Source organism: Erpetoichthys calabaricus, chromosome 2, assembly GCF_900747795.2.
Source record: "Erpetoichthys calabaricus chromosome 2, fErpCal1.3, whole genome shotgun sequence".
NCBI classification, from domain to species: Eukaryota; Metazoa; Chordata; class Cladistia; order Polypteriformes; family Polypteridae; genus Erpetoichthys; species Erpetoichthys calabaricus.
This window is the reverse complement of record NC_041395.2, coordinates 307,610,150-307,635,928: the sequence shown is the minus strand read 5'-3', so window position 1 is coordinate 307,635,928 and position 25,779 is coordinate 307,610,150. Positions and strand designations below refer to the sequence as shown.

General features: G+C 38.5%; 1 protein-coding gene across 1 annotated transcript in view; it reads left to right on the top strand.

Moving 5' to 3' along the window:
• LOC114645624 (cilia- and flagella-associated protein 58-like) overlaps positions 1-25,779 on the top strand; it is a 69,432-nt gene continuing 43,653 nt past the window's right edge. The window contains exons 1-7 of the mRNA XM_051922613.1: positions 1-49; positions 1,951-2,103; positions 3,729-3,811; positions 6,104-6,295; positions 10,148-10,309; positions 20,549-20,695; positions 24,170-24,310. Coding sequence (XP_051778573.1) covers positions 1-49; positions 1,951-2,103; positions 3,729-3,811; positions 6,104-6,295; positions 10,148-10,309; positions 20,549-20,695; positions 24,170-24,310 — 927 coding nt within the window. The remainder of the gene's footprint in view (positions 50-1,950; positions 2,104-3,728; positions 3,812-6,103; positions 6,296-10,147; positions 10,310-20,548; positions 20,696-24,169; positions 24,311-25,779) is intronic.

Below are 25,779 nucleotides of genomic sequence, written 5' to 3'. Positions count from 1 at the left end.
ATGGAGCAAGGAGGAGCTCAGAAAGATGGAGCTGCAGCGGCAGCAAAAGGTACGTTATACTAGCCGTCCTGTGGGGTCTCATTTCCCATTTATTGAGGGGTGGTGTAAATAAGGTGAAATTCTCAGGTGGTCTCATTTGCACTGTTACTTCAGTAACTCAAATGTATACACAGAACCTTAATTACAAGTTGGGATTATTACACACCTCACTCTCTTCTATAGTCAAGAGTCATATATTATACATTTTTATTATTGTATGTCTGCCCATTACTTAACACCACTTGTATGAACAGCACATTTAGGAATGGACAAGACACCGATGGGATGCCAAGCAGGACCAGCACATTGGGTGAAGTGGTGAGGAGATCACCACAGGCAGCAACTTGGTTAGGGCAGCATTTTCATACAGCACGATTTTTTTTTTTTAACATTATGATATAATAAAGCAAAAAATGAAAGTTTACTATGAACTATAAGTATTATATTATTTTGTCTAATTTATATACTGCCATTAAAAATGATAAAAAATGCTTTCATTTCAGTTTCAAATGCAACAGAAATGCAATTTGCACCACTGATAGCATCCAAACATCTAAACAGCATAACTGACATTTGCGTTAATTTTCCTGATTTTTCACAAACAAGAATGTTTTTGTTATATGGTGTAATGGAATTGGTAGGAACTTTCAACAAGACAAAGATGAATTGTGGACTGTAATAAAAAAAATCGTATTGTGTGTATACTACATTGATTGTCATTTTGTAAAATTGTGTTAATTTCTAGAATGCTGTTAAGGTGTCAGTCACAGGTACAGAGTTTGTTAAATGTCTTAAGTTTGCAGCATACATGTTTAGTTTGAAATGGTTGGCTCCTTTTAGAGTTTGAAACTGCCGTGGTATTTAGAGATGAGTGAAACAGCCGAGGTTTGTTTTGCATTTAATTTCACATTTGCGAAGTAAATAAAAATATACATTTGGCGTAAACAGAAGTGGTGAGGAATTATACATTTGCATTGTTTTTTGTGTCTATTTTTGGTGTTTTATTAAAATTAAGTGAATATCTTTCATTTTTTTTACACATTCTTTCCAATTGTAATATTATCTGATTATTATTTTCCTGTTGTACCGAGGATGTACTGTATTATAAGAGGATTTTATTATGAATATGTATTTGATGTGTAGTTAGTGTTTTGTCTCATGCTTAGTAATGATATATTTTAGCAGTGGTGTGCCTGGCCCCAGGCAGCATTATTTAACACACTGGCCCTGATGGCAGACATTAAAGATGTGCAGGTTTAGTTGATAGGAAACACTCATTAGGGTGTGTGTGTGTGACGTTGCCTGGAGTTTTATCGATGTCTGGTACCTGTCTGAATTTTATCCAGATCTATTTAATAATGGATGGCGTTATCTGCCTTTCACTCTAGTTTGGTATCACTTGTAAACTTGATTGGCTTGTCATTTATATTTGCTGTGAATCTTGGTTTTAGAACCTGTATTTGAATTTTTTGCTTTTTTTTTCAAATATTTATTTATTGTTATTGTTATGGCTTTTATACTTTTCTAATCTAGAAGTTCATTCAAACATTGTAAAATACTGCAGCTCTCTTTTAAGGGTAGATAATGCAGTGTTGTTTGTCTGCAACACTTTTAATCACAAACTGGTATTAAATACACTAAGTACTCTATACTGTTTTATAGGGGGTTGACAAGTAATGGAACTGTAAATTGGTAAGATTAAATACACAACTGTTTTCAAAATGAATTTAAGGAAATCGTCAAATCTAACATGATACATTTATAATCTGTCACGTATTTGGAATTTTTCAGATTCCACTAAAGTATCTGTTATTATTTTTTTTTCCTGAAAGGAAAATGATGTACATATTGCAGAAAGGTTATCTTTATGTCTTTTTGTAAGTTTTTTTTTTTTTTTTTAACAGCTTAAAGATGATAAAATAAAACATTTGGACCAAGAGGTCAACAAATTTCGGAAGTTGTTTGAAAATATGGAAAAAAAGTTACATCAGACAGAAGAGCAGAAAGCAGAGATCGAGCAAGAGAAGGGCACACTGAAACTTCAGAATGATAGGCTGGAGAGAGGCAAGAACTTCCTTTTATTATTAAAATATGCCTTGTTAATAATTATTTTCTTTCTGCTCTTAGTAGTTACATGAAATTCTGAAAGTTCGAATTCTACAGGTTGTGGCAGTCGTTTCTCAGGTTTTGTTCTGTCTTCGTTGTGCCCCTGCTACACTCCAACTTACCTTCATGATTCATCTGAATGACCCTTCATCTACTGCACATTTCTTTCTGGGTCTCTAGTACTGGTGAATAATAAACTCCTTTACTGGCAATTAGCTTTCAGTCCAAGCAAGTCCTAGCTCTAGGTTTTCCTGAATCGTGATTTTTGCTTCACCCTTTGGTTTTGGTTACTCGTGCTTCTTGCTTTTATCGTTCAGTCCTGTGCCTGTTTTTTAAAACTTGATTCTGAAATGCATCCGGAATCCCATGGTTCCTTTCCCTACTCACAAAAATTATATTACTTATAACAGTCATAAAAAGTAGTTATCAAGCAAATGCTCTTCTTAGATAAGCACGAAGATGTATTTCCTCAAAACTTTCAAACATTGCTTTGACACAGTTTTGTTATTTGTCTTTCAATTGTGATGCTACGTCTCATATGCTGGCTTGGGTTCAATTGCTAATTTATAACTTTGGTTATAAATTCGATAAGTCAAAGAAGAAGGGCTTAAATATTGTTGCTCTAAATGCATCTAAATATATGTTGTGGCGGACGGCTGGCTACTCAACCCGACCGGGACACTCAGAAAAGAGTAAGATGGGGGTAAGCAGGTACAGAGGGACACTGCTTCCCCCAGAATGCCAAATGGAGATGCCCCTGCAGCATATCAGTGGCCCAGATTCCCGCAGGGCACCATGGGAGTTGGAGTTCGGCTTCACAGCCCTGCTGGGTGCCATGGGTGCCTCCAGGAGACGCTGCATGGGGGCTCGAGAATCTGTACTTTCTTTATAGCCTGGAAGTACTCCCGGGCTGAAGAAATCCACAAGTCTCCATCTGACCCGGAAGTGCAGACGAGTCACGTGGCCAGAAGGACAGAAGCACTTCCGGGTCAAAGGCTATTTAAAGGACTGGTGGAGACTCACCAAGTGAGCCGGAGTTGGGAGGGAGTAGGACAGAGCTTGGTGGGAGGAGTGGAGGAGAAATTTGTGTGCTGATTATGGTGTTTTGCTTGTGTATTGTGGCAGAGGTGCTTTTGGGCACTATTACAAGAAGTAAGAGAATAAAAAGAATACTTCTTGGTACTTTTACCCTGTGTCAGTGTCTGTCTGTTGGGTTGAAAGAGGCAACAGTAACCTCTAGCGTCTTACATTGTCTGGCATATATTTGTCCTTCATTGTATTATTCTGTCACCAACAAATTTAATGTAATGTTCTCTTCACTGCAGAATAGTTCCAAAATGTATTAATTGTCACAGGGTGGGCAAGCAGAACCTAATCTTAAACCACTGAACACAAATCAAGAACTAACCTTTGAGGGGATATAAGCTCCTCACACACCTCCACAACCACCTGGTCTCTCTATAGAGCTCGGAGCTCAGAGGCCTTTGGAAAATGAGAGAGTACACAACGCATTATTATCCACATATAAATAAAATTCAATTCATGCAAACATTATAAAATATGACTTTTTTCTCTTTCTTCAGAACTGGAGTCCTTTAAGAGACAAACGATGGCTGATAAGAAAGCAATCGATGATCTCATTCGAGAGAGGGACAAGTTAAGCAATGTAATCTTATCATTTTATAATACCATTTTTCTTGAGTTGCACTATCTGTCGACTTTGGGCTTCATGTTTGTCTTATGCTAAAAAGTTATGTAATTGAGAAAACAGTGTACTTTGTATTTTCAAACATTAAAAATAATACAGAATATTCTTAAATTTCATTAGTAAAATTAAGAGTTATAGCCATACAACCTATGAGATAAACGTTATGTTCACTGGCCATTGTATGCTGAAGGAAAATCTCAACAATAGTAGCAACATTTCTAAAAAATATATAATATGTATGAAGTTGTACAAGACACACAGACAAAATACTGAAGCAGAATGTCTGTAAAAGCACAGAACAATCATAAAAATGACAGCTCCAAAATACTAAACAAATCCCCAGATTGTAAACAGCATTTTCAACAAGATGATGCCATGTCTGCACATTATCCTCTGAATGTAATATGTTCCATTTGGTGGAGTGGAGAGAGCAAAGTAATCTGTTAGCCTTTAAAAACCTGGGAAACATTGTCTTTGCAGGGATCTTTAAAGCTGAATTAAAGATCGTGCCAGATATGACTGACAGGGAAAGGAAGGAAATTGTGTCAATGAATTGTTTCTAAAGAGAAATCTGTTAAGGTATAAAGAAAAAAAATGCCAAAAAAATTATGTTAAAATAAAAAAAAAAAAAAAAGCATTGTTTCATGCAATAGTTACTTGATTATACTATTTTCACCTGGTTTCACAGGACCTACACACACGCACACATATATACTGTACTAGCTCTCCCCTGTGGCTGTACCCGCGTAGTAGTGAAACAGGACAAACATTAAAAATCCCTGAAATAATTGTAAAAAACTGTAATAATTTGTATTGAGAAAAATTTATATTGATAGCTTTCATATCCAAGGAGCCTCTTGATATACAGTAGTTTTGGTTTTGTTATCAAGGATGAGAATATAGCTGTGATGTCTTTGCCAAAAATGTAAAAAGTTGGCAAGGTAGCTACGCTCCAACATCAAACTTTGGCACTGTATCTAATCATGTTCAGCTCTAATGGGAGAGCGTCCCCTGTGTGGGGAGAAGAGCACGTGGCCGTGATATTTCTGCCAATGTGCAGGTACCGTCTAAAACACACGTAGATGTGATCTCTCTCTGAAAAACGTCAAACGTTACTCTTTAACAATTTCTAGATGATAATGTCTGTTGAACAAACATGTGGCGAGAGGTAGAGCGACTTGAACAGAGGCTGGCGTGTAAGTGAGAAGGGTCCTGCCCGGCTCCCCACTCCTGAGGTAGCGCCTCTAACGGCCCACAGCCTGTCTCTCAGATTTGTGCAAATAAATCGGTGCAACAACCGAACTATAATACTAAGTGCAATGAGAGAAGTCGCAAAATTAACTGAAATGTTCAAGCAAATTATAGAAAAACACCTGATCTAAATCTGTTAATTAGTTCTCACCAGTCACAATACACAAATTTAAATCCTCTCCTTACACCTCCTGTAGAGTTTTGACCGCTGCCTCCCGACTCTGACTCAGTTAAGTGAGGATGCAGGGTTTCTTTCAAATCTGACATGGGAACAGTTTCCTGTGTCATACCTAGGTCATCCAGAGCACTTCCGGGTTGTATGGAAATCAGGGTAGTCCTCCTCTGGCAGTGCCCTCTGGCGGTACCCAAAGACCGCTACAAAGCTCCATTTCTGGACTCTCACTCCCATGCCACCCTGTGGGTTTCTTAATGGGGTTCAGCCCTAAGGAATACTGCCACCTGTCATGTGGGGGAATGAACTGCTCTCTGTATGCCTGTTCTACCAGTCCATCAATTATGGCCTCCTGTACGTGTAAGAAGCCATCCTTTATCTTGGCCAGGATGCCTGTTCTTCCTCCATGGCATGTGTGTTGTTATTCTTCTTTTTCCTCTTCATCTTTTCCCACTTCTGCTGTATATAGTTTCAAGTATATTTATATTCAAGTATAGTTTTCAAAAATTTACCAGCCCTGTTTAAAATTTCAAATATTTGAACAGCATACTCTATTCAAAGTACTATATCTTAACAAAATCACATGTACTTAAACAATAAGTGTGCCAGAATTTAAAGACATCAATCCACTGGAAGCCAGGTTGTATCATCTGGACAGGTAGATGGGTGGACAGACAGACATGGCAATGACACTAATTGCTCACATACTCTTTATGAACACACCTAAGAATAAGTAAACTGCATTTACAAATGTGAAACTGAAATTTAATCTACTGTGGCAGAAAGAGGCCACCCCTGATCATTTCATGTTTCGTCCTTTTGAGTAGACTGAGAGGGAAGCCTTCAGCGCCTTGCACCAGCAAATATACAAAATGAAGCTGATGGAAGAAACACAAAAAAACTTGGAACGGGATATACAAAAGTATAAAGATGAGGATCAAAAGCAAAAGAAACTTAATAACCAACTGGAGAAAGACCGCAACCGCTTCATGAGCTCTGCCGACGAACTCACCAAGAAAGTAAGACATAGTTGTATTTGTGTATTATAAATGCTGTACTTGTGGTTAACACTTGAATTCACATTAGTAGTAAAAATTGTATTCTAATTGAAATTTGTGTAGAAAACATTGAAAAAAAGATGATTTTGCATCAAAATAATTTCAGCATCATATACAATGCATCCGGAAAGTATTCACAGCGCATCACTTCACTTTTTCCACATTTTGTTATGTTACAGTCTTATTCCAAAATGGATTAAATTCATTTTTTTCCTCAGAATTCTACACACAACACCCCATAATGACAACGTGAAAAAAGTTTACTTGAGGTTTTTGCAAATTTATTAAAAATAAAAAAACTGAGAAATCCCATGTACATAAGTATTCACAGCCTTTGCTCAATACTTTGTCGATGCACCTTTGGCAGCAATTACAGCCTCAAGTCTTTTTGAATATGATGCCACAAGCTTGGCACACCTATCCTTGGCCAGTTTCACCCATTCCTCTTTGCAGCACCTCTCAAGCTCCATCAGGTTGGATGGGAAGCATTGGTGCACAGCCATTTTAAGATCTCTCCAGAGATGTTCAATCGGATTCAAGTCTGGGCTCTGGCTGGGCCACTCAAGGACATTCATAGAGTTGTCCTGAAGCCACTCCTTTGATATTTTGGCTATGTGCTTAGGGTCGTTGTCCTGCTGAAAGATGAACCGTCGCCCCAGTCTGAGGTCAAGAGCGCACTGGAGCAGGTTTTCATCCAGGATGTCTCTGTACATTGCTGCAGTCATCTTTCCCTTTATCCTGACTAGTCTCCCAGTTCCTGCCGCTGAAAAACATCCCCACAGCATGATCCTGCCACCACTATGCTTCAATGTAGGGATGGTATTGGCCTGGTGATGAGCGGTGCCTGGTTTCCTCCAAACGTGACGCCTGGCATTCACACCAAAGAGTTCAATCTTTCTCTCATCAGACCAGAGAATTTTCTTTCTCATGGTCTGAGAGTCCTTCAGGTGCCTTTTGGCAAACTCCAGGCAGACTGCCATGTGCCTTTTACTAAGGAGTGGCTTCCGTCTGGCCACTCTACCATACAGGCCTGATTGGTGGATTGCTGCAGAGATGGTTGTCCTTCTGGAAGGTACTCCTCTCTCCACAGAGAACCTCTGGAGCTCTGACAGAGTGACCATTGGGTTCTTGGTCACCTCCCTGAACTAAGGCCCTTCTCCCCCGATCGCTCAGTTTAGATGGTCGGCCAGCTCTAGGAAGAGTCCTGGTGGTTTCAAACTTCTTCCACTTATGGATGATGGAGGCCACTGTGCTCATTGGGACCTTCAAAGCAGCAGAAATTTTTCTGTAACCTTCCCCAGATTTGTGCCTCAAGACAATCCTGTCTCGGAGGCCTACAGACAATTCCTTTGACTTCATGCTTGGTTTGTGTTCTGACATGAACTGTCAACTGTGAGACCTTATATAGACAGGTGTGTGCCTTTCCAAATCATGTCCAATCAACTGAATTTACCACAGGTGGACTCCAATTAAGCTACAGAAACATCTCAAGGATGATCAGGGGAAGCAGGATGCACCTGAGCTCAATTTTGAGCTTCATGACAAAGGCTGTGAATACTTATGTACATGTGCTTTCTCAATTTTTTTATTTTTAATAAATTTGCAAAAATCTCAAGTAAACTTTTTTCACGTTGTCATTATGGGGTGTTGTGTGTAGAATTCTGAGGAAAAAAATGAATTTAATCCATTTTGGAATAAGGCTGTAACATAACAAAATGTTATACTTTCCGGATGCACTGTATATATACAGTATATGGTACTGGACAAGTCGATAACCTCAGTGTGGGATCATTAACATAGCAGGCTTGTCGTGGGTTGGCTTTCCACCCCTTAGCCCTTCTCTGTGCACCAGGACAGAGTTTCCCATGTTCAGTATAACCAATCCTGTTGGACTGGTCTCAATACTCCTGGCCTACACAAATCTTGTTTATAAAAGGATACTGTTGCAGTGTTTCTTCTCACTGGCTGAGCCAATGCTATTCAAGGATGTTGTTTAAATGTTATTTATGTGTATTATGTAGAGTGTTTCTGAGGGTGGCAAACTTGCACCATGATTAGTAGTGCTGTTTTATGGATCCAGTGTCCTGGGTTTGAATCCCATGCCCAGTTGTCGTCTATTTGGAGTTTACTTGTTTTCTCTTTGTCTGCATGAGATTTTTCCTTAGATGCTTTGGATGTACTATTTTTTTTAAATGTGTGCATTAGGTGGATCTACAGTTCCAAATGGATTCCTTGTGGGTGTATGCTGGCATGACTCACGGCCACCTTAATTGCATTAGGAAGATTTGAAATATTTCATGATGGCTGGCCTGGTGTGCCAAGGGATTGCAATCCTGAAAGTGTGGTGCAGGACAGGAACAGGACTCAGAAGGATCCTAGTAAAAAGCACAAAGCTCATGCTGGTAATAAAAACCCCTGGTGTTGTACCAGTGCATTGGCAATGGCAGTGTCATCTGTAGGAGAAAACCAAGAGACAGAGGCATTCAGGAGGGAAAGACTGAGTGCCACAGTGGCAGCAGCAAGAAAGGTCCTGCATATGCCAGTATAGGATCACAGGTGCTGCTGGAGGATTGTACACCGTCGTTGTGTACTTCATTAACTGAAGGAGCAGGAGACAGGGGTGCCAGGATGAGTAAAAAAACAAGAGGCAGCCTGAGTGGATGTTAGAAATGCTCCTTTGGAATGTCAGGGAAAGGCTACCCAGCAGTTTTTCAGGGATTTCTAGCCCCCAGCCTAAAAAGAGAGTAATGCACCCAGGAAAGGAACACCAAAGGTGGCAGTGCTTCCTAGTCAATGAAAGATTCAAGGTCAGTGGCTTTATGGACTGTGCTGCCCATCTACCATAGTAAGCAGCTAGGGAGCTGCCTTATAGAAGTGCCCTTTTAAGGCTGACTAAAGGCTCAATGATTCTGGGTTATCTAGAAGTGATTTCAGGGCAGGCTTTCAAGTTCATTAAGTCCTCAGGTTAATGGAGTTTCGATTTGAGTGAAGAAAGGAGGCAAGGGCTCAAGTGGTGGGACAACAAGTGGGGGAAAGATTGGGAGGTGAGTGTCATGGGGGTCTTTATGATACTAAGAGGTAGGAAAAGGGGCAAGTCACCCTACTTGCTAGACAGAAACATGAATAAGCTGCAACCTTTGTTGTTAAACAGTTTTGAGTTTCTACTTTCTGTACTGCCTGTGGGCATCATTACTCCTTTGTGTTTATTCCACTTAAGTATATTTAAGCATACTTAGCTTCATTTTGGGTAAGATGAACATCGCTAGATCACTCCCTCATGGTGATTATTGATCTCTTTTTTATTTTTCCCTTTAAAAATACATTTACATGTTATACAACAGTCTCAAACCCACTTAATCTAATTCAGGGTTAAGGATGGCCAGAGGCTGTCCTGGTAAAACTGGTCTGAAAGCAGGGGCCAGCCAACCCACTTGGAGGCCATCTTAGAATCGCCAGGTAACTTGCCCTCAACATTTTATGAGCTGTGTGAAGAATAAAACAGAGCACCCAGAAGAAATTCCACACAGGCACAGGGAGAACATGCAAAACTGCTCATGGGTAACATCCATGCTCAGGAATCAAAGCCAGCATGCTGGGTTCATAAGGTGGCAAGTTAAAAACATTGGATTTGAACCCTATTATGAACAAATTAAAAAGTAAACATGATTGTTCATGATTAATAATAGCATCTTCTGTGTTTGAGTCATTTTTTGATTGTATAACAGGACCTATACTACATATAGAATAGGCACACACATATAATGTATACTATATATATATATATATATATATATATTTTTTTAACAATCATAGGTACTTCAACTAACTCAAGAAGCTGCAGTGTGGGAGAAACGGGTTACTGAATACATAGAGAAAATTGCCGAAAAGGAAAGAAAATTTCGAGAGCAGCAAAGCATGTATGAAGCAGCCAAATCAGAAGGAAACTTTTACCATAAGAGCCTTATTGCAGCTCAGGTAAGACCTCGAATCTCTTCTTTTGCTACAAATTTTAACTTTTATTTAAAATGATTTTGTTACTTTCAGTGTAGGGGGTTCAGTAGTGCAATTATTTACGCATATAACATTGTGAAATGATTAGACTCGAGACACTCAAAAAGGTTTGGGGCAGCCACCCGTATAATTTCCCTCGTGGCAAAAAGGGTGTGAAAATAGCACTGATGTGCATGGATTGGAGTCCATAACTGAACTGAGGATGGTTGGAAAAGATGGCAGTTTTAAATGTCTGGACAGGAAGTGGCGTAGCGAACCCAGAAGGGCTGTGCTTCTGGGCACCAGAACAGAAGTGATGTCTTCAGAGTTGGATCAGACAGGTTTTCCCGTTTTTTGTCTGCAGAGGCAACAGAAGAAAGGTTAGCGCACCCCACCACCCTCCTGGCCTGGCATGGAATTACGCTCACTTGGTCCATACAGCTCCCTCCTATTCGCACGTGGGTGACAAATTTTAAAGCATTTATTTCTATAGCACATTTTCATACAAAGACTGTAGCTCAAAGTTCTTTACAAAATGTCAAAAAGTTGTTACATGCAAAGAAAAACATTCAAATTAGATAAGAAAAATAATGCATAAATAGTATACAAAAATAAATAAGGCACATTTGCATAAAATTAATATTGTGGCCAGAAGGGGGCACTCTAGCTCCCCAAACACCCAACACAGACAGGCTCGGACACAAGTCACAGCAAACAAGAGGTTTCATTATTGTGTTTCGTGTGAAACTCTTCAAGTAAGTGTTTCCCACCTCAGTTACAAACGCAAGTACAGTACAGCACAGCACACAGCTACCCTTTGTCTTCCCTTTGTATTTCTGTCTTTCTTCTTTTTCTTCCCTCTTCCTCTGTCATCTCTCCACCTCTGCTCCTCCAGCAAGCTTTGCCCTCCTTCCTGCCACCCGACTGAGGCTCCTGGAGTTGAGGCAACTGGTTTCTTTTTTGGAGCACCCAGGAGTACTTCAGGTGTCCCATAAAAGTGGTCTGGAAGCACTTCTGGGTGACGTGGGAGCCTGACAAAGTGGGTCTCCCCAGTCCCTGAGTGCCCTCTGGAGGCACCCCTGGAACTCAACAGAGCTGAGCTAACAAACTCCAATTCCCAGCGTGCCCTGTGGGAATCCATGGTGCCATAACAACCCAGGTGGGCTGCCACCTAGTGATCCGAGATAATGCTCTGTGCACGCTCTCTTCCCCGGCCCTTTGCACTACGATGGTGTCTTTGCCAGGTAAGGCTCCAGCCGTCCGTCACAATATATAATTAAGAGAAGTAGAGTCCATCACAGTCCAACTCTTCATTCAGTCATTCTTCACATTTTTCTCCAAATAACCAAACCACTCCATCAAGTTCTCCTCAGTGAATGACAAATTGTGCTGATGCCGGCCCTTTCTCTTATCTCCAGTGATGAAATATTACTCATTTCCATAGTCGTTCTCTTAACAATTCTCTCCACCTTTATACAGCTGAGTCTGCATAAGCTTTTCACTGAAACCCCAAGCACATCTCACCCTTTCTAGCATCCCTGAGGCTGCATCTCCGTGTGTTACCTAAGTAACTTAAGTAACAGCACTTCCATATTCTCCAAAGTAGTTCCATTACCAATTTCCAAGTTAGTGTTAAGCACATCATGGAAACATGAAGCAGCTTGGCTTTTTACCCCCAGATGACTACCCAAGACATTAAAAGTAGCAGACCAGGAGATGGGAATGAAACTGAAAACAAAAAGGCTGTCTTCTGAATGCCAGAGGGTTAAACCGAAATCCGTAAACGTTATCATAGTCAGTCAGAGATTGCAAAAGGTCATTCAACTTTTATATTGAGCCAAGACAATAGAAATATGAGTTGAAAATTAGAGTGTCTGGTCCCAAAATTATCAGTCCTCACTTGTTCATTAGTTAAAACCGTATCAGGGACAGGGATCCTGATCCTATGCTGGAAAGCATCTGGGAGTCTCCGTAACAAGAGTCATTACAGACAGACAGAACTTTATTTGTCCCCAGGGGGAAATGTGGCTTTTTATAGAAACTCTTTAACTAAATAAATAAATACGTACATATACACAAACATTATTTTCTGAACACATACCAGAACCACTAAAAACCAAGAAAATTAAAAAGAGTGAAAACCTCTGACTTGGCTGTCATAATCACAGTGAGGCATTATGCAGGCGTTTTGCTGTTTAAGAGGTCCTTAGCTATCAGGTCCCCTAGTAACCCTTTACCAACCCACGGAGACTTCAAAAATAGTAATGTGATGACTTAAAGTTAAACGAAAAAAAAATCTATATCAACAAAAGAAATAAAATTAAAACATTTACATAAAAATAAAGCTCGAAATTTTTTTTAAAGCTTTATCAACCAAAGAAATAAATTAAAAAATATACATAAAAATAAAGCTTGAAAAGTCAGCTTGTGAAACATTAAAATTTCATGAACTAAAAAATTACCAGAAACAATAAAAAAAAAAAAAAAAAAAAAAAAAATATATATATATATATATATATATATATATATATATATATATATATATACAGTATATATTCTAACTAGCTAACTCTCGGCACTGCAGTCTTTGCTCAAAACAGATTTCCTTGAAACATCTTTAATACTCCTCTGTATGGCCATTCAAGTTTGTTTTCCACACCTCCTGAGTTTTCACAATGGCTTTTCCACCATTTTTTACTGTCTTGTATACAAGAATTTTTTACTTTAAAAGTATTGTAATCATTCAAATATTCAATGTCGAGATTTTGATGAATCTTGACGTTTTAGACCTCCCTGACTTTCTCGTATACGAAGTATGTGGAAAGTATTGGAATTGTCCAAAAATTCAATTTCGTGATTTTGATGAATCTTGATGTTTTAGACCTTCCTGAGTCTGAAAAAAACATTATTGGAATTATGTCTGTGTGTGTGTGTGTGTAAACACGATAACTTGAGTATGCTTTCAGTTAGGTCTACCAAATTTTGCATACAAGTATTAGGTACAAAACATAGATTTCTTTCAACTTTTGGGCTATTTCTGCTAACCAGAAGTGGTACTTTACCTTTATTCATGAAGTCTGATTTATTCAACGTTACTTTTATAACGTTTAACTTTAATTTCATGTTTCCATTTCTTCTTCAGCTTCATCACTATCCCTTCACTTTTTGCCATTATCATAATAACTTTGGATTACAGTGTCACTCTTTAATGTACCGTTCTACTCACCACTGTACTGCCTAGTGAAGCAGACAGCACAAAGTGAAATGCACAGGACCAGGAGATTGAAGAACAGAAAATACAAGCTAAAGATAGTACTGAGATGAAAGAAAGACCATGTGGCAAAATATAAATTAATTAAATTCACAAATTTTTTAGAGAAAAAACAGAATCGTAGATGATTACCTTCTGTGCAACACCAGTTCAAATAATGTCACAGAGATGATGTTCTGTTCATCCACCTAGTAACCTGCTGTCCCAACATGGGAGTGGCAACATAAAATGGCATTGTGGGACAAATTCTAAATAATAAACAAATTTAAATATAATCTGTAAATAATAGCATGCCAAAGCAAAGTGATACTAGGAACTCCATAACACCTAAATACAGAAATATGTTTAATAACGAAAAAAAAATTATTAGCAGAGATATAAATTAAACAATATAATCCCTGGTTCCCATAAATTAATGAACCGCCTCTGTCACTTTTCCAAATAGTAAAGGATTCATAACAAATATCTAATGAATATTTACCATGATTCAGACAAGATTACTGATGTTTGTGGTTTTTTTCCTACATGAATATCACTGCAGACACTTAAACGTTCATCCACATCTAACTGTTTAAATGCCACATCATTACCTCACAGCTAAGAGTTAAACACCTCAATGCATCATGTAGTGTCTGACTGTATCCAGCAGAGGGCTGTAGCTCCCTTCAAATTAGGCTGCTCTGTAAAAATTGTATCTGGTTGCCAAGCAACAAACTTTTCCCACACTCCTTCCTGAAGAGGAGAATGAGGAGAATACGACCGTGTGAAGCTGAAATGAAGGATTACACTTGGCTTGTTTTCTTTTTAATGTTGGTTGCTTAAACTTCACAGTAAGGTCAGGTGAAAGAAGCCCATTGGGGGGAAAAAATATATGATTCTGTTCAAATTCTGTCTTTCTTTAACAATCTCTAATGTAGCAGATGCCATAAACAGAAAACAGAATGGAGCAAAGTAAAGCAAAGGAAGAGACAGTTTATGTTATGAAATGGCAAAGTGGTTATCGTCTTTTCTTGAAGATGGCATCTCACCTCCTTTCTTGGATGTACAGTACACTGTACTTTTATACTCTTTTGTGTGTGGTGTTTGTCACCCTTGCCAATAGCCAGCAGATAAAAGTATATGTTATTTTCTTCTTAACAGTCTGCTTAGCCAGTTTCCATGAATTTTCCAGTGGTGTCTAACAGTTTCTTGCAGCATCTTCACCACATAAATATGATTGTATTCGTCAACCATAGCATAGCAAGTTAATCTCTTCTTAGTATCAAATCAGAAATGTGGTCCTTCATACATATAATATTCACAATCATAAACCACAGTGACATTTCAAAACATAAACTATTGTAGTGGTCCTCTCTTTCAGTCCTGGGGGTCCACTGTGGCTGCTTGTTTTTGTTCCAACCAGCTTCATAATCAGTGATCCATTTTACCTCCATCTGATCTCGTTGGTTTATTTTCTTATTCTACTTTCAGAAATGCACAGCGGTATGGTGTGAGCTTTAAATTTATAAAACATTTAGAAACAGTTTCATTTTTGACTTAGCTTTAAATATTTAATACTGTTTACTGCTAATTCACCTTTTCTGTGGAGTTTGCTCTTTAGTTGTATCTTAATATTAATAATTAATGACAAGTAGACACCCAAGCAAAAGACACTAAATGTCAAAAGGCTGAAGCAACTTCAGGTTTATAGCCACTAACATGCTTATTAGTAAATAACAGCTTAAATAGACAGATTAACTGGAAAAGTGCAATGAAAATTATAATGAGGAATATCTTAAAAACCAAGATAAAAATATTAAATTATCTGCATGTAACACACAGAAATGCTTGCTAGATTCAAATAAAATTTTTCTATACCCAGTTTTTAATTTCTGGTATAACACAAAAACATAGAAACAGGGTAATAAAAGCCTACTTATTTAAGGTATGAGTACAATGTAAGAAAGAAGGCAACACACAGATAAAAAGTTGGGGTTCCAGGTGGTGGTCCCGGTATATTGTGAACAAATTGCCTAATGAAAAAGTAACAATCAAAGAAGTGATGTCTTTCCAGATGCGAGTCCATTAACAAAACTGTTGTTCTGATGTAGTTGTGGCCATTGTAAGGATTCTTTCCCAGAAGGGGAGGGGCTTGTTGAGGAAGTGGGTGTGTCTTCACGGATCACTAAGTCATGGAGCCTCTGGTCTGCTGATAAAAGAGGAGAAGATGTGAATGACAGCGCCCTCTCACATTGCACAAGGGAATTACAGCTAGCGCTTAGGCCCTCAGAATGCGCCCTACTCGAGCAGCCACAGTGGGTTCCCAGGATTGACCCTGATAACTCTGATCATTATAAGAATATGTCAACTGCCATAAAAGGTTGTAACTCTGCAACCAGTTATACTCATGTATAATAGCAATGCACTGGTTTTCATAACCATATTTTCTTTGTCCTTGATATATTTCCTGCATTTTCCTTATAACTAAAACTACCTCTGCTCACTGGTGTAGTGATCTGTGAGCCCCCATGCAAAATTGAAGGTGTGGCACCCACCCTGGAAAAAAGGCATTTATTTCCAACCTGACTGCCTCTTCACTGAGGTCAAGAACTATTCAGTTTTATGAAGACCAAATTAAATTACACCCTTGCTGTACATGGTCAATCTGAGCAATTCCCTAATGTCCCAGTGAAGGTAGTGCCTTGCAGATACTCTCTCCACCAGTCCTTCCATCCAGCTGGCGTCATGGCCGGGTAATGGCCATGGTCGCCTGTCACAACTTGATTACACATTTTACTTTTCACTCAAGATTTAGCTTATCATTTCTCTTCATCCTCTCATGACCCTTTATTGCCTAATAAATGACAGTACCATTGCCTAATGAGAACTTCAATATGATTACCTTCAATACATGTGAAATGAATAGCCTCGACACACAAAAGAGGTTTGGGGCAGCCACCCGTATACTTGAACCTGGCTGCAAAAAGGCGCAAAGTTTGAAGCACTAGTGAATACAGTGTTGAGTCCAAAACAGAACTGATCAACAGAGGGAAGATGTTAGGTTTTAAAGGCAGGTCAGGGGAAGCAACGTTGTCTGGGCCAGATCTTGTAGTGACGTCCTCAGGGCTGGAACCAGAATCGACTTATTCGGACTCAGGCAGAATTTCCCATGTCTGGTCTGCAGAGATAAAACTGGAAGGTTTAGTGCACCCCGCCACCCCCTGGCCTGGCATGGAATTACCTTCTTTTGGTCCTTTTGGCTGACTCCAATGCGCATTTGTGTGACAGACATGACTAACAATCATCTAGTCCAGGGGTCCTCAATCAAAGTCCTGGAGGGCCACAGTGGCTGCAGGTTTTTGTTCGAACCTGGTTGCTTAATTAGAAAGCAATTCTTGCCAATAATTTAATTTCATGGCTTGTTAGTGCTTTAACTCTGCCATGTCAGGTAATTCTCATATCCTGGATTTTCTTTCCCTTTCTAAGCATATCATCCAAATGATTTGAAGGCTAAAATGGAGGAGTAATTCTCAGTCCTTCACTTTTTCCTCTTCAGTTTCCTTCCAAGTATTTAATTTAACCCAATAGTGCATGATAAATACACACAGAGGTGTAAATGGTAACAAGCTAAATGAAGAAATGCTGCTCTCTTTTGTCATTTGCATGTTATTGCTAATTAGGAGCCATTAAAAACCAAGAATAGAGCTGTTTAAGACTAAAATAAGCACTAAGGGTTCAAAATCTTAATGAGCGAGACAACTAAAGTGAAGCAGAAGTGTTACTTGGGCAATAAGGGCTTCTTATTAAGCAACTGGGTTGGAGCAAAAACCTGCAGCCACTGCGGCCCTCCAGGACTGTGATTGAGGACCCCTGATCTAGTCCTCCACAAGTCACCTATGTTGTCTTATTCTTTGTTGAACAAATAATTACATAATGAATTCTCATATGTATTGTTTATCACCAGAGGTTAAATTTATCTGATTATAGGACTTGATAATTATGTCTTTAATAATATTAAAAGAGAGTGAACTTACTTTATTGCATGACTATATATCTATTATACACTATAATTCTGTCATCAATAAACTATAAATAAAAATTCACACCCATAACACGTTACTTTATCTTCTTCAATTCAGCCGATTTGTCAATCCATATTTTAAGCACTAGCTTATGAAATGCACTGTTGCCATTCACATCTATTGAATGTTTTCCCAGTTCTGAGACTAAGGATCTGCGCTGGTATTTGGAAGGTTGCCAGTTTGAATCCCATTACTGCCAAGGGGGACTGTACCCCATTGGACCCTTCAGCAAGACCCTTAACTTGCAGTTGCTCCAGGGGGTGCTATACAATTGCTAACCCTGTACTCTGACCCCAAAGTGGTATGCGATAACTGCATTTTGTTGTACCTGTACTATAACAATATCATTGAATCATTGTTATTATTATTATTAGTAGTAGTAGTAGTAGTATTATTTATCTTGTTTTGTACCAGTAATTTTGAAGGTGATGGAAGCCAAGTTTCTAATGTCATGCTGGCCCTACTGTAACCCAAAACCATAATGTTTACATGACAACTGTAATGTTTTAGTAAGAGGTCTTCCACTGGCCTTGAATTTTGAGTGGTCTGAGCTTTTAGCTTCCCGTACGGTCTATTTGGTGAATCTCCAAGATTGAAGCAAAACCATTATGAACTTACCGTGGAATTATGAGTTTAAGTTAAAGCTGAATTCCTCTGAAAATGAACACATCAGATTTATAACAGGGGTGTCCATCTCCGAATCTAGAGGGCTACTAGGGCTGCAGTTTTTCATTCTCACCATTTACTTAATTAATGACCAGTTTTTATTGCTAATTAACTTCCTTTGCCTTAATTTCAAATGATTTGCTATTTAAAGCTCTTGAGCGTTTCTTTTTTTCCTTAATAAGCAGCCAAACAATAATGAGATACAAAACAAGCCAACACATGACCAGCTAACTGGTGCCCATTATACAATATCTGAAATTAAAGAAAGGTGAAGATCTCATAATGTTGATCTGCTCAGGTCACCAAAACGTTTTGACTCTACTCTTAGAAGAATGAAAGTCAGCCATATTGGAAGTGTCTGCTGTGGCAGAATGAGAGCACCAACAAGCCATGGAATTAAATAATGGCTTTAATTAACAGCAAGAATTGGCTTCTGATTAAGAAATTGGTTGGAGTTTGAGGCTGTGTCCATCAGGGGTGCTTGCTCCCTGGGAATGTGTTCTTTTTTAGAAATGCAGGGCATATTTGAACTGCTGTCCTTACCCCTTCAGTAATTATGGTGGAAATATTAAGATTAGAAGAATATGGTTAAAAAAAAAAATATATATATACTGCGGTGGGCTTTCACCCTGCCCGGGGTTTGTTTCCTGCCTTGCGCCCTGTGTTGGCTCCAGCAGACACCCGTGACCCTGTAGTTAGGATATAGCGGGTTAGATAATGGATGGATGGATATATATCTACTGTATATATATATATATATATATATATATATATATATATATATATATATATCTTACTATAAAATGCGTATTTTGTTCACAATATACATTGTAGTATAATCATTTATACATACAAATCGAAGCCAAAGAGAAGCAGTACGACCATCATCCAGTTCTTCAGTGGAGAATACTGACGACCGTAGTTCTGGTTTGGCGGAGCACAGGAGGCATTCAGAGGTTCCCTGACATGACATAAATGCCCACACATTTTGCATATTCATTGAGCTATTTGTGAAAATTACCAGGTATGGGTATCTACCAACTGAGCTATTTGAATATGTTATTTATGGACTATGGCCTTTTAAGACCCAAACACAGCACATTCTTTTGACTATCTGCTCTAATCACTTAAGCGTGCCTGAAAGAACTGTCCTTACTTCAGCTGCATGTATGCCAACATAATTGGGCTCACAAATCACAATTATTGTATAATTATTTTTCAATACTGGTTACAGAGGCCTCTACTTAGCTGGCCATCTGTTGGCTCACTTCACATCTTATTTTTGTTCGGCTGCCATTTAAGAACTAAGTCTTAAAGAAACATGGCAATTAAAATGAAGGGAAAGAAAGTCAGTTAACAGCAGAAATTGGTTACTGATGAAGAACGTGGCAGGACGGAAAACCTTAATGTATGGGATAGTTGACTTTAGAGAGCACCAAGCAGGTTGTTTTATAGCAGCTGGCCAGAATTAATCTTAGAAGCCATGAAAAATGAGATATGAAAATATTCCCTTGTTATGTACAGTAAGTTCTAGTTGAGCATTTCACTGCATTTTAAAGCAATTAAATAACCAACTGAGCAATATGGGATAGTAATGTGACCCCAGTAAAGAGTTCCAGGTCTCTCTTGGACATATTCTCAAGAAATCATTTGAGCATTGGTTAAGAAATCTTGAAACTGGGCAGGGAGCCCATAGCCGGCAGCGGAAGAACTGCATGGGTCTCTCTCTTTGAAAGCATAGGAGTTGTAAAGCAGCATGTTGGATTGCCTCCGCAGTCACTTGTAGTCCTAATGGTTTCATAAATCATGTAAAATGCTAATTTGTATATTTTGAATTATTTTCAAGTGGACTGTAGATTTGACATGAGTGTGATTCAAAGTGCAATTGACCAGGAAGATCATTAAGAAGAACCTACTTCAAAGATGACTGGCTAGTTTCTCATGATTTAGTTAATTATGCCAATCTCAGCAAGAGTCTTTCATTGTAATTGTTATTTTTTGTGTCATACAGCTAGCTTTTGAAATGTTTAATTAAGTAAGAAAATTCAGAGTTGGAAGACTTTCAAGAAGAAATGCTAATGAATGCCACTGAAGTGCCTAGGAAGCACAACAGAGAAAGTCAGTCACTAAAGAGCTGAAAATACCCTTCACATTTTCTGTTTTATTTTAGTTATGCCTGTTTGTCCTATTGTGTCTCAATGCATGTCCTGATTTTGTTTCTTTAAGCATGAGATTACAGAAATGAAGCAGAAGATGAATATGATGAATGACAGAATTGAAGGCCTGAATGAAGAAATTGATGGAAAGCAGGCCGCTCTTCTGAAACAGCAATCAGAATATCTGCATCTTGAAAAGGAGAAAGATACCATAATGGTAATGTATTTTTAAACAGATCACCAACATGTACTACTAAACTGCTTGTAACATTTCAAAAAAATGTGGACTTCTGGTCTGGCACCACTTCTATTTCTACCATATCACTGTCTCAGTTACTGTACTCATCCATCCATTTGGCCTGATGCTAAGCTAATGTCACGACCATCGTTCTTTTTCATGAGCTTCACTGACAGTAGATGTTTCAGATGTCACTGTATAAATCGCTGTATTTTCCTATTACAAAGTTGTTAATCATCAATGCTCTTTCTGACATGTCACCTTGTCAATACGTTCCACTATCCTGTAGCTGACGATCAATGTGCTCTGTGCAATATGATTCACGGACATGTTTGAGTCTGCAATGCCATGTCTTTCCTATAATGGAGCTGTTTGTCGCATCATCGACAGCAGATCCTGTCAGCCGTGGCTCATGACTACATAGCCGCTGGGCTTCATTTTTCTGTCAGTTTCTGCATGTGCCTATTGTGCCCTCCATTGCGTGTGCACAAGCCGTGGCTTGCTGTCAGAAACACCCAAGTCCTGATTACTTCAGTGACGTCGCCAGCACCTCCACTGCGTGTGTCACATCAGAAGCTTACGATTAAGACCAAGAGCAAGGTTCAAGGCCCACTGGTTCGTGGGTTTTTGTGTGGCAGACAGACAACTCTTAGCATTTTTATTATATTCATACTCACCGTAACATCTGAAACACTAACATTAATATCTAAAACATAATCTTTATAGAAGGACATCATAGGGCTGAGAAAACAGGGCAAATCATTGCACAAATAATTTGAAAGTGATATGAACTCTATCTGGATTATGCAAAAAATGTCCAGTTATTCTTTTATTTATTTGTTTTCATTTCTGACATCACAATCTCCGCTATTTCATGCAATTGCTTCAAATGAGAGCTATTTGGTGTGTCTGTTAATCATGCACTGCTACAATACTACGTTTTTAAAGGCATGTGATGCACATATTGATTCATTTCCATTAAACTTTAATGAATGCTTTCTTGACTTTTATTGTTACTGACTTTGGCTACATCCGAATTCTCTCCTGTGATGTAAATAAAAATCTCCAGCACTTAATTCATTAATTTAGTTCATCTGGACTTTTATGGAAAGCTCCCAATGATCACAACATACTTTAGATTGTCTTTATTCCCTCCAAATATTCTTTTCCTTTACATTTGCTTCAAAGACGACTTTGATAATTCAAGGATTGATAGGTTGGGGCAGCTTGAATAATGGGCTCTTACGTACACACTAAGAATACTTTGCCCCACTTTTATTAAGATGGTATTCCCATTGTTAATATGATATACTGCTATATTGTTTATGTTGTATGTGTGGTGATCCTGCCTAATCATAATCTCAAAAATGTGCTGCAGGCCTCAGTAAAACAAGAGCCAGACGTACAGTCTGCATAGGCCTGAACAAAGAGCCCTGATCACCTCAGGCAGCTTAGCCCCAAACTAAAGTAGCAGGCTTATGGCCTGCACATGCCCAAAAATTGTGGCAAAGTCACAAACATCCAAAAGGGAAAAAGAAAAAAAAAAAAACTGGCCCAAGAAAATGAAACAAAGATTCTTTAATCTCTCTCTCTCTATATATATATATATAAAATCCCTATGTGCGTCCAGGTGTCCGTGTGTGGGTGTCTTCTGGTGAAGTGCGCATGCACGGGGCACGGTACGATGCGCGATATTACTGTCAGAGAAAGTTGCAGGCGTTTTACGGAAATACAAACCAGTATTACTGCGAGAGGAAATTAAAGGTACACAATACAGTGATGCATATTACAGCCACATACAAGCCAGAGGAGATTAAAGGCATATTACCGACACGCACGCCTGTATTACCGCCAGAGAAAATTAAAAGTATATTACGGACGTACAAGCCAGCGGACGTACAAGACGGTATCCTTCAATAAGGGCGCGCACAAAAAGGCAAGCCTCAAAAGGGCGACCTCAATTGGTCGCAGTGAATAAAGGCGCGCGTAAACTAAATTATCTACGAACGCCTTTATTCGCCGCGCTCAATTGAGGTCGCCCTTTTGAAGCTCGCCTTTTTCTGCGCGCTCATATTGAATAGAGCCGTACAAGACAGTATTACTGTCACAGAAAATTAAAGACACACAATACACGGCGGCAGCCCACGAAGAACGGTCAGCTCAGCAAGTAAACATCAACAAAAGAAAGGCTGAAAGAAAGAAAAATACGACCAATAAAAAGAATGAGGTCAAAGTCCCTTGCCATTTAATATAGACTGTTCCTACTAATGTTTATGCACTACTGTTCAAGCGCCCGTTATTGTAACGGGCTAAATGACTAGTAATTAAATATTTATTTAGAACATTCAGAAAAGGATTGTACAAAAACCCAGGTAAGATCAAAAAAAGCAAAACAAAAAGAAGTAAAACTAGGTTAGTCTAAAAGGGCAAACCTGAAAGCAGACAATTCCAAGGCAGAGGGATGGATTATGGCTATGATTATGTGTGTTGGTGTTAGAGTCGTTAGCAGCAGCGGCCTATTATAACAGCAGCAGGCACAAGCGTAGTTTGGGCAGCAGTCCAGCACCTGGCTCACTCAGGCACTTACCCACGGTCACTCATACAGGACTTGACTAAAGGTATTCCAGTGAGCTGGAATTCATGTCTTAGGAATGTGGGGAACACCAAAGTAAATCGAAGAAACCCATGCACACATACAGTACAGAGAGAGAGAGAGAGGTAGATAGATAGATAGATAGATAGATAGATAGATAGATAGATAGATAGATAGATAGATAGATAGATAGATAGATAGATAGATAGATAGATAGATAGATAGATAGATAGATAGATAGATAGATTTGGATGACACATGGAGACAAACGTATTATGGTCATTAATGATACGATGAGAAGTCAATCAAAACAACACCTTTTATCACCTAACTAAAAAGATTATAATATTCAAGGTTTCGAGCCAGCTTCTTCAGGTAAGATGTAATAAGGGGCCTGAGTTGCCTCGAAAGCTTGAAAATTGTAATCTTTTTAGTTAGGTGATAAAAGGTGTTGTTTTGCTTGACTTCTCATTGCATCCATAATGGTTGACACAGTATAACACCCTACTATTTGGGCCATTAATGAGTAAACATAGCTGATGCCTGCAATAATACGGCTGAATGGCTAAGATTCAGACAAACAAGCACAAGGCTACTGGTTTATTGTCCTTCACTGGTGTGTCCCCAAGTAAGCCTCATGCTTTAATCTTGCTTCAGTATCATAAATTGTTCATCAGTTGCACTTTCCAGTGGTGATATTTAAGTCATATCCACCATTTAACCCTAGCAGCATGTCACTTGGATGTGGTAGGAAACTGCTGTATCTGGAGAAGAACTCTTTACTTATTTTTTAGTATTTAAATGCAGTATTAGATTTACAAAAACATGACGATTTGTGTATTCTTATCCATTATTTATAGGAAGAATTACAAAGAATGAAAAAGCAAGCAAAAGAGACAAAGTCATACATTGAGCATAAGGAGGAAGAGGAGAGAAAGCTGCTCAAAATCATCAAAGAGGCTGATGCTGAAAGAATTCTTAGACTGAAAGAGTTGCAAATGGTAAGCGAAGACAATTTCATTTTAAACTGCTGATCTGAACCCAAAGCAGAACATTTCTGGACCTTAGAAGGCAGCCATTGGTGGAGTTATATTTTCAAAGTCTCAAAAGAAAGCCTGTAGAAAACGCAAATCAAAAGGCGAAGGGAGGGATAAAAAGACAAAACAAACTTTAAAGATGGTTCCTTTGGCGCCTCCATTTCCCAGCCAGCCATCATAGATTGAGAGTCCTCGTGGAGTCACTCTATATCCTTGTGGTGAACGGCAGAAGGTGAATCAATAGCAGTTGCTCTTTTGTAATCCATAGCTCAGAGCTTCCATACTTTTTAAATGATTGATCACAGTGAGAGTGGTTCGATTTAGCTGTTCTTGCGGAATGTAACCCTATTATACAAGGAGCAGAAAATGAATTGTGTGTTGTAAACAAGTTTTATTCAGTGTTGCTTGTATGCATTGATATGCTTTAAAGTATTTTTAAGTAAAATGTAAAAATTGAACAACAGGATAAATGTGCCTAATTCTCATAACACCTCATTTATGAATATGAAGAATGGATGTGAAAGTCAAATTTATTTGCACAAAGGCAAATAGACATTCACAGTCACAACTGTTAACAAGCATTTCTGTTAGAAACTGTATTGTTTCTATTTTTTGCAAAAGTTCCTGGAACTAATCATGAATTGTTCAGCTCATTTGGTTTCAACTCTGCCATTGCTGATTGGTTTATTTCTTGCAGATGACAGTCTGTACTCAACATATTATTTCTCTGCATGCTGCTTTTAAGAACTTGCGTTAAATGTTAAGCTTTGTTTTGTTTTGTGCAATTCTCTGTTTTAATGATAAATTGAGTAATAAGTATAATAGACTGAAGATGATATGTAAGCAATTATTGACAGTGTTTAGCAAAAACTGAGAAATATTATCTGTCACACGCATATATATATAAAAATGAATGAAACCATTATCTTGAACAGTGTAACAAAGAGCAGAGAAAAGAATAACTAAATCAAGCTTATAAAAATGCAGCAAAAAGAAAATCCAGACAGCAGTGATTCATTTGTTATGTAGTACATGTGTAGTACAAAGATATCTGCCACTTGCATTTGGAGTAATCCACTTGTAAATGAAAGACTCAGCCAAGGACAACAGCCATACAGGTTTATGTGACTTTCATTTATATTATTAGACAGCAATAAAATTTAACATGAAATAAAATGAAAAGCATTAATGTGATGCAAGAAAGTAGTTTCGAATTGGGGACAATTTGAGGATGTTGGTGCTGATGTTATGGCCAAGGTGCAGCTTGCACTATAAGGAGTAGAGAAACATGAATGTTTTAATTAAAAACCAAAGAGAAGAACTGGGAACAAACACTGAGACGTTATGCCTAGTTTTGAGTTAGGGAGCAGCTTATTTGCGAGATAGGGAGACACAAAGATTGTCAAACAGATCAAATCAAGAGGAATAAATGG